The sequence below is a fragment of the Tachysurus fulvidraco genome, chromosome 7 (genome assembly GCF_022655615.1).
Source record: "Tachysurus fulvidraco isolate hzauxx_2018 chromosome 7, HZAU_PFXX_2.0, whole genome shotgun sequence".
Lineage (NCBI taxonomy): Eukaryota > Metazoa > Chordata > Actinopteri > Siluriformes > Bagridae > Tachysurus > Tachysurus fulvidraco.
In genome coordinates, this window is record NC_062524.1 from 19,283,095 (window position 1) to 19,299,830 (window position 16,736).

The following is a 16,736-nucleotide window of genomic DNA, read 5'->3' on the forward strand; positions in this document are numbered from 1 at the left end:
CCTTAACCGCTTTAGCCACCACTACCAGAAGTGTGTATCTAGATGCTAGAAAGGGTTTAGTGACACTGAGAGCAATGTAGTGTCTGTGTTCGCTACCTCAATCTCCCTCACAGTGGGCCGAATGGGGGCACCCTTTTCACTTTGCATGTCTATCAAGTTTGCTCTCGTTGAGCACCCACTGAGAATCCTGAAAGAGCTCTGTATATAGTTGACTAGCTTAAGGCATGTAAAATTTGCCAAGCCTTTTTAGGGGCTCCAGAATCACTGGTTTCATACATATTGGGAGTCAGGGTGCCTGGCATAGCAGGTAACCTTAAGAAAGTATAGTGTGGAAGCAGGGGTGTGGTTGAGTGGAGCAGAGGAAGGTAAGTGGATGGAATCACGCCTGTGCTTCTGTACTATTGATATTTTACATATATATATATATATAAATATATATATATATATATTGTGGCAAGGGGGAGGTTAGGTAAAGGTTGGTAGACCTACAGTAGGCAGGGAGCCGAGTAGGGACTCAGACACAGTCTCACGTTTTAAGTCCAGCCTAAAACACATTTAGTCAAGCCTTTTATGAACAGTTTTTTTTTTGTAACAAAAGGATCAGATCTGGAGGCATCATTGGCATATAGTGTTTTGGTGAAATGGGGGGTTTGTTTGGATGCTGCCACCCATTACCATGTTAAAAATATCAGCTGTTAATGTCTTGGTGGTTTTAGTATTATGACTGATCAGTATACATCTTACATCTTACATGATGTGAAATTATAGGAGGTTCAGGGGCTGACCCACTTAAAAACAGCACTCTTGTAGTTAAAAGCTAAAAGTGGCCACAACAGACATACTTCACTTTATCCAATTCATTGTTGGGTGCAATGGTATAAACAGCAACTCACTCCCTGAGAAAAATGCACAGCTGTCCTTGCAAACTGCAGTTGCTGACCAACTGGCCTACTACTAGTGGGCAATCTTGGACCTGTTGATTACGCCTTGACCTGCCTTCTCTTCTGCCAATCCTCAGCTGCTGTAAGATTTTATTTTGCATGGACAAAAACAGTCTTCAGGCTAGAACACTAAGAAATGGGGAGAATCATCAATTGTATGAATAACCAGTTGGGAATTACCAGTAAATCACCAGTTGGTTTTTCACATATCCATGTATATAATGTCAATGTGTTGCAGATACATATTGATAATCAAACCACACTAGTGTATTACATGAAAAAATGGATACAAAAGTGTGTGCCTGTGTAAGTGTGTTTGGAAGGTCCCAATATAAAACTATTAAATTGAGGACAATAGGGTTCATAAATGCTTGGAATATACAGTAAATCTTATCCTTGTAGTAATTACTGTAACTGCAAGCAGAAGTGTAAAAACTACTGAGAAATTGCACATAACCTGCATTTGACTAGAGGTTGTAACTCGTAATTCCTGACCTCTGACCAAGAAAAGACAGAGAAAACATCTCCTTAGCTTGTAAGACCTACTTCTCTTCTGTTCTTCTCACCACTGAGTCCATCAGGTAACATTTTATCAATACTATGGAGCACAACATAAGCAGTAAACAATATATACATGTGTGTGTGTGTGTGTGTGTGTGTGTGTGTGTGTGTGTGTGTGTGTGTGTGTGTGTGGTGTGTGTGTGTGTGTATATATATATATATATATATATATATATATATATATATATATATATATATATATATATATATAATTGAATTAAGGGCCTTGTTCAGGGGCCCAGTGTTGGCAGCTCAGTGGACCTGGGATTCAAATTCACTTAACCACTAGGTTACCACAGTCCCATACTGTATTAGCCTGTGAAGATTACCACAGATCATATGACACTTGTTTGTTTTTTTCTTTTTCTGAACTGATGTTGCTAAAACCAAGTTACTAAATGCCCAAATAACTGTTATAAAAAACACAATTACTGGCTTTGAGAAGTAATTAAGTAAGAGTACAATTATTTTGTGCCAATAATACTAACATACAGTGTAAATATGCCAAAACTAATAATTGAAAAGCACACACATATATATATATATATATATATATATATATATATATATATATATATATATATATATATATATATATATATAACCAATAAATAATTATTATAAGTAATAATAATAATAATAATAATAATAATAATAACATATGTAAGTGTTTTTTTATTTTATATATATATATATAAATTGTTATTTTATAATTATGTTGTTGTTGTTATTATTATTATTATTATTATTATTATTATTTTGAATATATATATATATATATATATATATATATATATATATATATATATATATATATATATATATATATATATATATATATATAGTATTCCATTGCTTTAATACGATGTGTTAAAAATGCTTAGACGTGAAAACGTGTTAATCATGATGCACATTTTTGGCCTTCCATAAAGTCACGCCATTTCCGCCTTGCGTGTACAAGCGCCTCTCTGGCGCGCACGCCGTTGCTGCGTGTTCTGTACAGCGACGTGGGGCGGGAGAGAGGCAACGTTACACCAATAGAATTAGACTTTTATTCCACCCGGTATTTGGGGTCAAGCAACGGAGGATTTGTCATTGAATGTTGTTCGCTATAGTCGCTTTTGAGGGTAAAATAAGCACGTTGAAATACATAGAAATGGTTTAAGGAGCGCATTTGTGATTTGTCAGGATATTCTAAAGGAAGCCTTGGCTCCAGGGTTATGACGTCTAGCTCGTGGAAGATGAGCCTGCCACCGGATGCATGTAACGGGACCGCTGCTGACTTCTCTAGCATTGAAGAAGAGCTTTACGACTATCAAATGCACACCAGAATGTGCAAGAAAATCGCGCAGCTTACAAAGGTAGGGCAAAAACACTGCTCAGTCTGGTCACTGTGCACGTCACTGGTGCCTCTTCTCACTCATCTGTTTGTGTTTATGCAAACATTCACACGTCACTTTAATACATACGCAAGTGTCTATTGTTTTATGTGTGCAAGTTATCGTGATGATGCTTCAGTAGATTTCCCCATACAGATGGCTAAAGGCTAAATCATTAGAAAGAGTTGCTAACAAAATTCAGACAAATTACACGTTCAACCATCAAAAAAAAAAACAGTTCTAAATTTCAGTTCTTTACCCAAGTTTAAGATTATTATTATTATTATTATTTTAAAAAAAGTCTAATTTAAAAAAGTTTAAAAGGTTTGAGACACAAACTGGTTGAATGAAAACACAAGAAAGTTCTTTATTCTATAAAATAAGTCTCATAATTAAAAAAAAGTTGTTCTCCTTGAGAATGTTCAAAACTGGCGGTAAGTTATTGCAGGTCTTGATTGTATATAGTCTAAACTGGTAAACTGGAAAATGTCCAAAATCATATGTAATTGTTGTATCATAACATGCTACATCAAAAAACATTACATTTAGGTAAAGGAACAACACCACCGTAAACATGCTAGGTCAAATGTCAGGGCACAAGTTGTTAAACCATGTTATAATGAATATTGCAGTAGTTGACATAAAAGTGGTTAGAGCAAAGCAAACAATTTAAGTATCACTACAATGCCCCTGTGCACCAAAGAGGACTCTTAAATCTGTGGTTTGAAGACATTTATCCCTAAATTTAAAATGAATTTCAATTTATTTAATTAAGTAATTGACTATTTTCTGTATTAATGATAGTTTTAATGTCTCAGAGCCATATATTTAATGATTGTATATTTGTATGAGATTTATTGCATTTATTGCATTTATTTCATTTCATAGCAATAAATGCAATAAATCTCATACACATTGTGCATTACAATGTGTATGAGATTTATTGTAATGCACAATGTAATGCACAATCTCATACACATTGTGCATTACATTGTGCATTACAATAAATCTCATACACATTGTAATGCACAATGTGTATGAGATTTATTGCATTTATTGCTATGAAATGAAAGCTTAATGAGACAATATTATAAAGAAACCTTTAGAGGAACCAGACTCAAAAGGGAACGCATCTGTAATTAAGCAGCTGAGTCAGAAGGGGTAGAATCCATGTGCGGAGATTTATTTAGAAACACAAACATACAATCCAAAAACGTGAAGCGTAGGCAGGAGAGGAAAGCAGGCAAAGTTCGTAAACCAGAAGAGCGATCAGTGAGGTAAACAAATCCAAAACACAGAATCCAAAAAGCACAAGATCGAGAAAACAGTATCAAATCTTGGTCAGAACACAGAAAGCAAACACCAGAATGACTCAACGGCTTGGTAATGCAGGCAACTGACAATGCTGTGGTGTGTGGGGTGGTGTGGTGTGTGGGGTGGTGTGGTGTTGGGTGGTGTGGTGTGTGGTGTGGTGTGGGGTGGTGTGGGGTGGTGTGGTGTTGGAGGTGGTGTGGTGTGGTGTGGTGTGGGAAGTGGGGTGGTATATTTCTTAGCCTAGAAGTATATTTGAGATAAAAGAAGGCTTTTCTATTAATATCTACATGAGCTTCAGCTGAAAGACTACAGTAATGTGATGAAACAAAAGCCATCCAGAGTTACTATGTTAGAAAGCTACCTTCTTTTTGCATGTGGCCCTAGTACAATTTTTGGCTCTGTCAGAATTAAGTGGGAAAACATTAATAAGCATCCAGCATCCTTTTACACATTCCTCAGCTTATTTTGCTGTTGAATCTCATCTCTCTTTTGTTGAAACATATAACTGTGTCAACCTCATAATAATGGAAGGTAAAATATCTTTATAAATAATTTTAGCCAGAGTTAGCAAATGATATAAAATAAACAAATTGGGCCCTAAACACTACCTTGTGGCACACCAAACTTTACCTTGGTGTGCAGATTGAAGTCACCACTTCCATGTACAAGCTGATAACAAAGTAATTATTTAATTAAAATTAAAAGTACTAATTACATTTTAAATATTTAAAATGAATGTTTGATTGCTTCTGCCATTATCTTTTGTGTTGATAAAGTATCTAGCATGCAAGGTTAGTGAAATTGTGAAATCTCTCAAAGATTGTAAAAATCATTTTAAACACTTATCTGAAATAGTAATAATGTTATCTACAGGGTTAGCTTCAAATTTATAGTCTGAATTTTGCGTTTAATATTTTAGGTTTTAATCTTGAAATTTATGGTTTTATTCCTAGTTAACTTTGATGCAGTATTAAATAAAAATTCAAGATTAGTATTGTAATTAGGGTTGAGAGATATGATGATCTAGCAACATTCAGTTTTTCTGTAGTTTTGGAGGCTCACCTTTCACAATGCTTAACGTACTGCCCGTTTAGTTTCTCACTCACTCACTCACTCACTCATTTTCTACCGCTTTATCCGAACTACCTCGGGTCACGGGGAGCCTGTGCCTATCTCAGGCGTCATCGGGCATCGAGGCAGGATACACCCTGGACGGAGTGCCAACCCATCGCAGGGCACACACACTCTCATTCACTCACACACTCACACACTACGGACAATTTTCCAGAGATGCCAATCAACCTACCATGCATGTCTTTGTACCGGGGGAGGAAACCCCCGAGGCACGGGGAGAACATGCAAACTCCACACACACAAGGCAGAGGCGGGAATCGAACCCCAACCCTGGAGGTGTGAGGCGAACGTGCTACCCACTAAGCCACCGTGCCCCCCGCCCGTTTAGTTTGATGTTGTAAATTTTTAGGTGTTCTTTTTCAAGGTGCATGTATGATGTTTATGCTAAGATACTAGTTTATTCCTCTCTAATTAGTTTTTTTATAAATCGAGCTGCATTATCTACAGTGTTGCAAAATGTTGACTCTGTACTATACTATAGAAGACTACTGATAATCCTTTCTGCATAGCATATGTACAGTAAATTTACATTTAACATGGTAACATGGCAAAGTTCATATATTATGTTTAAGACATGTTTTAAATGAGATGAGATAATGGTCGGAGATTTTTATTTGTGGTTACGTATAACAGACTTCAAATGCACTTCCTGTCTAGGTTTTTAGGCGTTTAACAGTCCTAGTTTCAGGTCAGTGGTACTGGCAGTGCATTCATTATAAAGTATCTTTGAAAACAATCTTTGAGCAACAATCTTTGAGCGTTTCTACATCTTTGTTTAGCTCAGGGAACAGACACTATTGCAGCTAACAGATGCTTGGTTTAGCTGTTTGTCTGCTCCCTGGCCTGGCTCTGGATTGTCACATATTAACTAGGCCTGTATTGAGACTATGGCCATGTCCACACTAATACGTTTTCATTTGAAAACGTATATTTTTCTCTCCGTTTTGGCCTTTTGTCCACACTGAGACGGCGTCAACGAAAACGTAGCTGTTGGAAGACGCTCTCCAAAGCGGATAAATTTGAAAATGGTGTCTTCGCGTCTTAGTGTGGACTGTGAAGACGGAGGCTTTTGAATACTATGACGCAATTTTAGTCATGTGATGCAGTCGAAAGCAAATAAACGCCTAGCAGAAATGACGCAGATCGAAGCTTTACTCATGCGCAGTAGGAAGATGTAAGCATTTTCACACATTTCAGTGGATGAGCAACTTTTGGAAAGCGTTTGAAAACGATAATGTGGACGCTGAGCGTTTTTAGGCGTAAACTCCGTTAGTGTGGACATGGCCTATGTGATATAAGAGCAGCACCTTCTCAAGTGGGATGCACCACTCTCTCAAAACTGCCCAAATTATCTAAAAGCCTACACTGTTTTCAGAACACCCCCTGGACATCCTTCAGTTCAGCATCAGTAACCTGATGTAACCTATATTGCCATGCCACCTTGCTTTTGGGCCAGAATATATTACAGCAGTGGACATCAACCTTGCTAATTTACATACCACTGCAATGTTATGCTAACCTTTAGTGGTCTGCACATAATGTGTCGCTACATGAACTTATTGGAAGAAAATCTTAGCATTTGTGCACTGGGACAATCATTTAAAAACTGGATGTTGTGTTTACTTGTGTTATCTTTGACTAATATCTTAATTATTTTGATGATCTGAAACATTAAAGTGTGACAAACATGCAAAAAATAAGGAATCAGGAAGGGGGCCAACACTTTTTCACACCACTGTAGATGGAACATGGTCATTATAAAACTTGATTATTTTGTATACCTGATATAGAAAACATATTCTTCAACATAAATTTCTTCAAATTTATTTTGATAACTTACCAACTGTGGACAGGTTTTATGATGTTTTTTAAATTTTTGTTGTTGTTGTTGTTGTTGTTTATGTTTATAGGTAATATATTCTCTTAACACCAGGAATGAGGAACAGGAAGCAACTTTGCAAATGCTACTGCATGTTACCACAGACACAGCCGACAACTTTCAGCCAACCACAAGTCAGTATGTGGATGGAGAGGATTCCACATCTGTCCTTAGGGCTCGTCTCTTAGAGCTACAGGCCACAGTAGAAGAGGTTGAAAATACATACATATATAGATGCATATCTGTAAACTCACATGTGATATGCCACAGGGCAAGTAATAAATGTATGCTTGGATTTACATTGGTATTTATTTCTCAGGTAGAGGCACGGGAACAGAGGGCTGAGGCAGATCATGCTGAGCATATGGCTGTGCTAACACGAGAAGTTGCAGATCTGCGCCGAAACTTCCACAGTCTAGAAAAGGATAGAGACAACCAGTGCCGACTAATTCAGCAAATTCAGGAGGAAAAAAAAAGCCTAGAGGAAGAATGCCAGCACTTACGCCAAGTAGAGGATAACAGCAGAAAGAGGGAGGAGGATGCAAAGAGAAAAGAAGAAGAGGACAAGAAGAAAGAGATGGAACAGAGGAGAGATTTAGAAGAAAGGAAGAAAGTGGAAGAAGAATTGGAGAAACATTTGCTCACATTAAAAAGTGCACTCAAATCGCTAGAGAAAGAAAAAGACAGGTTAGAAGAACAGTGGGGGACAGAGAAAGAGGAGTGGAAGAACAGAATGGAGATTCTAGAGAAGGAAAGAAGGGAAGAGCAGGAAGCAGCACAAAAAGCTTTACAGCAAAGCCTCAATGAACACATAAGCCAGTGGCAGCAGAGAGAGCAAGAGAACTGCAAATTCCAGAATTCCTTGTTGCAACAGAGACTGAAGAAAGCAGAGGCCGAGCAACAAATCCAAGAAGAGAGACTGATCGAGTGCAATAGACACAGCAGTAAATTGCAAGCAAGAATAGAGGTATACACACACACACACACACACACACACACACACACACACACACACACACACGCACACACACACACACACACACACACACACACACACACACACACACACACACACACACACACACACACACACACAGACAGAGCTTCAAGCATTAATGGAGTACTTAGTTATTTTTCTTAAAGATGCCCTGCCACACGTATTTCATTACTTTTGTGGTAATGTCTGAAGTTTACCATGGACTCTGTAACATTATTTTGTGGAAAAAATGCCTTGGTTACCTTGTATCAAGCCATTCTAGTGTGGTATAGAAAGCCTACAGGAAGACTCAGCTCGATTTGCGCCAGTTCTCATTAATATTCAATGAGCTATGCTGCTTGGCTCCGATTGGCTAACCGCTTGGATATGAGAGCATGACTATTCATTCACCCAGCGCAATAAGTAGCCTAGGCTAGAGGAACTTTGTTTGCGATCACCTGGAATTGCGGCAGAATGGCTTCTTCAGGTATATTGACGTTCAGCCATCCTTGCCGTATAGGAAACTCACTGAGCTACACGAATTCTGTGGGTGTGGTCTCAAGTGGGAGAGCTCATGAATAGTAATGAGCTCGATCATTTCTACGTCACTCTGAGCAGCTTTTCTAACTGACCTGATTTCTCCTCTTATTTCTTTTAAGTGGCTAGAGCTGACCGGGGAGGTAGCAGTTCATTTTTACATTCCTGACACAACACAAACACATATGGACCTAACACATATAAAAAATTACAAGTAAAATCGGTTTCGTGTGGAAGGGCACCTTTAAGTATTTGCTCCCTATTTTCAAGCTTAATATGAATGGCATCCCAGACTCTCATGATTGGATGCAAGTGCAGATGTTGTTTAATAACAAACAGGTGACAGGGAGTGAGAAAAATGAACAGTTATAAACGTACCAAACAGATGTTCAGACAGTCACTAAAATAAAAAAATAGAACAAAATTGAATACAAAATCTTTCAGCAAATATCTAAACAGCAGACAAAAACACGAATCCGGTCCAGGGTTAATAAAGGGCAAATAGGGTGGCTGTAATCTTGAGGTGAAAGTCTACACTTCATTTACATACTGATTGCCTAATTTCAGATTTATTGTAGTGGTCTACAGAGGAAAAATTCTAAAAATTGTGTCACTGCCAAAATAGGTATACATTAGGGGCGGTTCTAGGATTTCATCTTTAGTGGGGTTTTAGCCCTCAGTGAGAATTAAAAACAAGAAGAGTTTTATATTATATATTATATGACTACTTCGTAAACCAAAAGTTATGGTATTATTTAAAATGTCAAAAGTCGACACCGAAATTTTATGCATGATGTAATGATACCAGTCTTGAATCAAATCAGTTCATGTATATGTGCATTCTCTACAAACAGTGTGTCCAATGAATGCAGTCATTAATAAAATATTCACAAGACAAAGACCAAATCAATAAATGTTATTTTTATTTAGTATTGAATGGATTGTTTGCATTAATATTATGTTTGTGCTATCGACTCTGGTAATAAGAATAGTGAAATTTCACTGCTTTTGGTTGCCGTCTTTGCGTTTTTCCGCCGATTAACGTTATAGATAAATGCCTCCAGCTCTGACTGACTCTGAGCTTCTCCGTTCAGATAAAGCAGACGGCTGAAAGACTACAATGCAGGCGCATAAATGCAAAGTAAAAAAAAATAAAAATCGCTCTTGGATCAAACTAATAAATAATTTTCTTTCCCATCGACGACATGTCCTGCATTTTAACGTAATTTGTATTGTTTATTTATAAAAGTAAAAATTATACTTTTAGTTTTAGGGTGGCTGAGATCACAGACAGGGGCTGGAGCCACTCTAAAAAGGCCTAGAACCGCCCCTGGTATACAAATACATTTCATCTGACTACACATCATTAACTAAAATATATCAAATGTACTATTTTCTCATATTGCTTTAGGATCTAGAAGAGCAGCTGGAAAATTGCCATCATCGAGTTGCAGAGGCAGAAATAATAAGCAGGAAAGCAGAGGAGGAGCTAGCCGTAGCTAAAGAACGATTATTACTACAAGAAAATGAACTACAAAACAAATCAGGTAAGCAATAAAAAACATTTGTCCAACTGACCACAGGTACTGTACATAAAACATTTGTGCAGGGTGTGGCAGTGGAAATGCATGTTTTTCAGTGCACAGCAAGAAGCAGGGCAGGTACTGTAAGCTCCGCTCCATTTTACAAGGCAGCATAGATGATGCAAAAGTGTTTGTTCTTAAAAATGATTTCAAAAGTGGTGAATCTGTAATTGCAGTTTAGTGTCATTTCCATAGACAATTCAATGATATATATTTACTATTTTCACTATTTTCACTTTATTCACTACGAAGCACTATTTTTTAAATGTAATTGATTCTCAGTATTTTTTACATGTAACATCTCAGTCCATGGATCATTTTGAGTCACTTCCTAGGTCACCAGTTCACTTTTTTTAAATAACATTTACAGTACATTAACAGTACATTTACTTGGTGATCAGACTCAGCAATTTAATTAGAAATCAGCCACACTCCATGTTACCCCGAGCATTTCCCACCACTATCGAGCAGCCCGGAAATGCTTTCTACGAGGCTCATGTACCTATGCAAATTGGACTAACCATGTTTTTTGCCAAAGAACACCAGCTAGAATACAAAACATTCCCCACAGTTTCTCACTACCAGTCAAAATATTCACCTCAAACCAGACATGTGGTTTTACAGCCCCAGTGGATTCAAATTAATCTGATATACTAGCAACTGGTCCATGATCTCCACCTCCAAGTGATTCCCTGCTCTCTCTCATCCACATCACAGCAGTTTACAATAAACCCATTGGCAAGGGCAGAATCACTCACCTAACAACACTCATTAAGCTCCAAGTGGGATTGCTCCATAGGGAGGAACCCAGTCTGTTTGTCATTTCCTTACTATGACAACCCATCATCCTGGTGCACCCTTGGCTAACAATACATTACCCACACATCTCATGGAGACAAGGTGAGCTCATCCACTGCTCAATTTTCTGACGCTACACATGAACCCAACTATTTATAGGCTACAGAATTGACTATTTATTGGTCGAAGATGTGACAATTATGTGCCATTAAATTGCCGTCACTGTCCAACAAAGTTTGAGAACCAATATCTTATGGTATGTCTTTGTGTTTCACTCTCAAAGTGGTTCCGGTAATACTGACACAATTCTTAATTACTCTTTAGAGGAACTGATGAACCAAAGCTCCTCTCAAGTGCGGGTGTCTGCTGAAGTGGAGGAACTAAGATCTCAGCTGAGTCGCCTCAATATCAGGAACAAAGAACTGGAACTTCAAAACAGTGGCCGCTCCAATGATCATGCTCGCATGCTCAAACAGGTAATCCCCCCCACCACACATATTCATCTTGACCACATACTGAAACTTGTTCAATTAGGAAAATAGTGCCTGGACACTGGAACATGCTCTAAGAGGTGAACAGTATCCACATGCAGGTAAAGCACACCTGCATACTGCATCCCATTTCAGAATTTGTCCCACTTTGCTGCTGTAATACCCTCTACTTATCAGGGAAGGCTTTCTGCTATATTTTGGATTGTGGCTGCAAGTAATTGTGCCCATTCAGAAACAAAAGCACTTAGTCCAGGTATGGAAAAAACAGCACTAGGTCTTACAATTTCATCATTGATTGAAAGCAGGGGCGGTTCTAGGATTTCATCTTTAGTGGGGTTTTAGCCCTCAGTGAGAATTTAAAACAAGAAGAGTTTTATATTATATATTATATGACTACATAGTAAGCCAAAAGTTATGGTATTTTTTAAAATGGCAAAAGTGGACACCGAAATTTTATGCGTGATGTAATGATGCCAGTCTTGAATCAAATCAGTATATGTGCATTCTCTACGAACAGTGTGTCCAATGATGCAGTCATTAATAAAAAAAATATTCACAAGACAAAGACCAAATCAATAAATTATTTTAATTTAGTATTGAATGGATTGTTTGCATTAATATTTTGTTTGTGCTATCGACTCTGGTAATAAGAATAGTGAAATTTCACTGCTTTTGGTTGCCATCTTTGCGGTTTTCCGCCGAATAACGTTATAGATAAATAGCTCTGACTGACGTGCATGATGCGTGTTCTTGTGCTTCTCCAAAAAAACAGACAGCTTTATAAAGCAGATAGCTGAAGACGCACTTTTGAAAGACTACAATGCACGCACATAAAAGCAAAGTAAAAAAAATCTGATAAATAATTTTCTTTCCTATCGACGACATGTCCTGCATTTTAACGTAATTTTTATTGTTTATTTATGAAAGTAAAAATTATACTTTTAGTTTTAGGGTGGCTGAGATCACAGACAGGGGGCTGAAGACACCCTAAAAAAGGCCTAGAACCGCCCCTGATTGAAAGCCATACGATTCTGCTTCATGACTAGGGTTGCAAAGGGGCGGAAAGATTCCGGTAAATTTCCGGAAACTTTCCATGCAAATTTAATCTGGGGAATTTTGGAAATATTCGAAATTGGAAACTTTACGGGAATTTATGGAAATTTACGGGAATTTACAGGAATTTATGGAAATTATTTGGAAATATAGGGAAATGTACATAAACTATATCATATAAAAACATAAATAAACATTTTCTTTGGTCATAAGCAGACATGCATGCAAGGTAATACAAATTTTAAAAATGACCTCTTGACTGATTTAATTGTAAGTACAACTTTAATTGATTCTTTCTAAAGCTTATTAGGTCTCTGTTTCTGTGGTAGTCAAGGCCTGGAAAATGGAGGGGAATCTGATTTTTATTTATTTCGGGGTGAGTGAGTGTATGCGGGAGGGTCATCAAATTATCTGTGCATGTGGTAGAGTTAGTAAGGTACTTATTAAGTTTAGGTATTGGGTACCATTAACAATGTAGAATAAGTTAATGCAGAATAAGGCATTAATATGTGCTTAATAAGTACTAATAAATAGCCTATATTCTATTATTATTCATGCTAATAAGAAACTAGTTAAATGATCCTAAAATAAAGTGTTACTGTGCATGTTATGGAAGAATGCAAGTACATGCAGGGGGTTTGCCCTGAGGAACGCACGGTACAAATTCAACTTAAATTGCATTAAATCTTGTTGTTATAAACAAAATTATGCTGCAAGACTTTTTTAACTACATTAAATTCATTGTTATAGGCAACTCTGCATTATTTTTTTTTTAAATTCCCAGTTTATTCCCATATATTCCCGTTAATTCCCATATATTCCCGTTAATTCCCATGGAAAGTTTCCAGCAAGTAAAAATTCCCAGAAATTTGCAACCATATTCATGACTATGTTGGTTTGATGTTCAAGCAGCCGCTTGCACCACTCTGTGGAAACTCCAGTAAAGCAAATTATGAACAAACAACACCTGGTATACTGAAGATACAAGGAAAGTAGAATAAGTTTTTTTTTTTTTAATCGGATTTAACTTAAAATATCAGAGATGAAAATAAAAAGTGCAAAACATGAACTTGACTTAATTACAGACAAATCTTTTATTTATTAGTGTAAACCAGTCAGACTAAATATAATGTTTAATTGGGGATGTGTCATGGAAAATCAGTCCTATGGTTGGTCAAGGTAGTTTTCACAAGGTATAGACAGCATTAAGATAATTTACTTATTATGAAACGCCTTATAACTAAAATAATTTACTTCAAAATACATGTAGTCTTTGGAAGTTTACTAATTAAATACATATTCTTCCTTTGAATATTATGTACAAGACTCAAGCACTTATCCATATGTGTAAATAACTATACTGTAGTGCACACATTGAACAGGTTTTTATTGTAAACTTGTCTTAACTAACATATCATATCTCGTGTATATATATATATAGTATATAAGTAGTATACACAATGTTCTGTATATGCTATTTAACTTTGGAGTGTGTGTTTTAGCATGCAGATGCTTTGTCTTCCATGCGCCTGGAGCTGCAGCGCGCTCATGCTGAGGAGATTCAACGCCTCCATCAAGAGGTGGAGAAAGAACGATCAAATTACAGACAGGAGTTGGAGGAGGAAAAGAAACGAGTACAAAAAAATATGGAGGAAGAAAAGGTCCGCCTTAAAGAAAAACTAAGGAAAGCACTGGAAGAATTGATCTGTAAACATGCCAGCGAGTTGCGCCAAACACAAGCCTCACTGGAAAACGAACGAAAGCAGGTACAACAACTTGATTTGTGTAGTCAAGAGTTATGCAGTCATACTCAAGCAGTTGTCATATTTGTACACTATAACTACATCTAGGTGCAAATTTTTAATTCCAAATTCTCCCATTCCGATTTAAATATATTCTGCTAAGCTTTGCAGGGAGGGAAAGAATGTTGTAGCATTTCAAGTCTCTTGTAATGAGGGAAAACATAAATTGCACTAGTAATTTCTGTCATCATAAGCTGCCAGACCATCTTTAGCATAGATTCCAATCTTATTCTCTGGAACTGTACAGGATGCATGAAACATTGCACTTCCAGAAGATGTCCCCTCAGGTTCTGTCCTAATTAGGGTGGTAGAAAATGCTGTATAAAAAGTTGGTCAAAATACAGTACAGTAGGTATTTAATTGGGCTAGATATCTTGTGGTGCTTCAAGCTTATATAAGGGCCTTCTCCAAACCGTTGCCATGCCTGAGCTCACTAATGCTCTCGTTGTTGAATCCCTACAGTTATTTTCCAAACTATAGAGGAAAGCCAAAGGTCAGGTGTCCACAAAACTGATGCAGCACATGTAGTGTGAGTGTGTGTGAAAGGACAACTCTTTCAGCATCTGATACTAGATTTAGAAAGCTTTGCTACTGGATGATAATCACCACCATGCTCTTGGGCCAAGACTCCTGCAGCCATGTGCCTGTCTTCAGTGACATAGAGATGAAACAGCATTGTAGGCAGGTAAACCCTGAGCTGGAGCAAAGAATAATGTAAAAGATGAGAGAATGAAAAGTGTTCTAAATTTTTTTATTCCATTTAAGATCATCAGGCGTGACTTTGATTCAGAACTTGCACAATCTTTTATGGTGTGAACAGTCAGGTAGGTATTGGTGGCAGTAAGCAGTAAAAGCTTGTTTTGGGCGGATTGTCCTCCAATATGGATCTCAGGTGATCAGATGCTGACAAAATTGGAATTTAGAGAGAAAGGCCTTGAAACCACAATGGGCCAGGTGTGTGAGGAAGAACAGGGAGTTTTTTTCTACAGCAGTGCATTTATTCTGGCGGGACAAGTGACGAAAATGAGGAATTTTCCATGGAGGAGAGTACAGTTGTTGAATTAATGAGAAAAGTCTGCTCACTGACAGGGATACAGTTTTGACACTGAACATTGTTCATTATCTAGTCTCACAAACCAGAACCAATATGATGCAGATTTAACAATAGATTTTACAAGAAACAAATGCTAGATGCTCTAACAGGACAAATAAAATGTGAAAGAGGACAAGCAAGGCATATTGGGGAACTGTTATGAAATGGATGCCCCATGGAAGTATACATGCTCCCATGTGGATGTATGCATCCAGGGGCATTTTTCACTTGTTTCAATGGAAACCACACTAGCTATGCATAAAAAAAGCATGTATACATGTTTTCCTGCATTTTTGTAGTGTTATATAAAAAGTTACATAGGTATAACCGTTTCAGTTCTCACTCAGAATTTGTGGCCATGTCCCTCTACAGGCAGAGGAATACAAAAAGACTGCAGAAGAGGAAAGACAAGGCCGGGAGACAGAGAAAGCTGAATTACACAAACAACTACAGCTGTCTGCTGTGAAGGTGAGATTAAGCAAATATGTATAAGAATATGTGATTCATAATGCATTATCTACATAAAACTTATAAAATAATAAAATAGGATATCATAAGATATCAGTAAGCAATCGCAGTACTTCATAATGCTACAGTTCTCTCCTGAGTGTTGACATTTGCATGTATTCCGCTTGTATCTGTGAGTTTACTTTGTTGGAGTGGAGAGTGTGGAGGGCTTCCAGGACCTTGGTGTTCACATCTTGCAGGACCTGTCATGGACCTCACACGACAACACAGTGTCGAGGAAGGCCTGACAGCATCTATATTATCTCAAACAACTGAAGGACTTTAAACTGCCCTCAATGGTGCTTAGAAATGTATAAACCTGCATCATAGACAGCATGATGATGGGATACATCACAACCTGGTTTAGGAACAGCACCAAGCAGGAAAATGAGCTCTACAGAGAGTGGTGCGATCAGCTGAGCACATCAGCCGCACTGAGCTCCCTGACATGCAGTCCATCTACAGCAAGCGATGCTGGACCAAGTTCAGGAAGATAGTGGAGGATCTTAGACATCCAAACAATGGAATTTTCCCTTATGTTGCAGTCAGGGAAGTGCTTCTGTTCCCAGAAGGCCAACACAGAGAAAATGAGCATGTTACATACAACTTGGACTATCTGGTTCCAACTGTCAAACATGGATCTCTGAAGATTTGGGCTTCTATGGAGGAAAAATTGGACACAAATCTT

General features: G+C 37.6%; 1 protein-coding gene across 3 annotated transcripts in view; it reads left to right on the plus strand.

Annotated features, from left to right (window-relative positions):
- Positions 1–2,465: 2,465 nt before the first annotated feature.
- Positions 2,466–16,736, plus strand: part of fam184b (family with sequence similarity 184 member B) — a 33,922-nt gene continuing 19,651 nt past the window's right edge. The window contains exons 1-7 of one of the 3 annotated variants that reach the window (XM_047816384.1): positions 2,466–2,863; positions 7,240–7,419; positions 7,528–8,175; positions 10,133–10,268; positions 11,427–11,578; positions 14,149–14,412; positions 15,914–16,009. In XM_047816384.1, the coding sequence (XP_047672340.1) occupies positions 2,723–2,863; positions 7,240–7,419; positions 7,528–8,175; positions 10,133–10,268; positions 11,427–11,578; positions 14,149–14,412; positions 15,914–16,009 (1,617 nt within the window). In that variant the 5' untranslated portion in view covers positions 2,466–2,722. The remainder of the gene's footprint in view (positions 2,864–7,239; positions 7,420–7,527; positions 8,176–10,132; positions 10,269–11,426; positions 11,579–14,148; positions 14,413–15,913; positions 16,010–16,736) is intronic. The other 2 variants (XR_007143535.1, XM_027174430.2) reach the window with 2 other exon arrangements.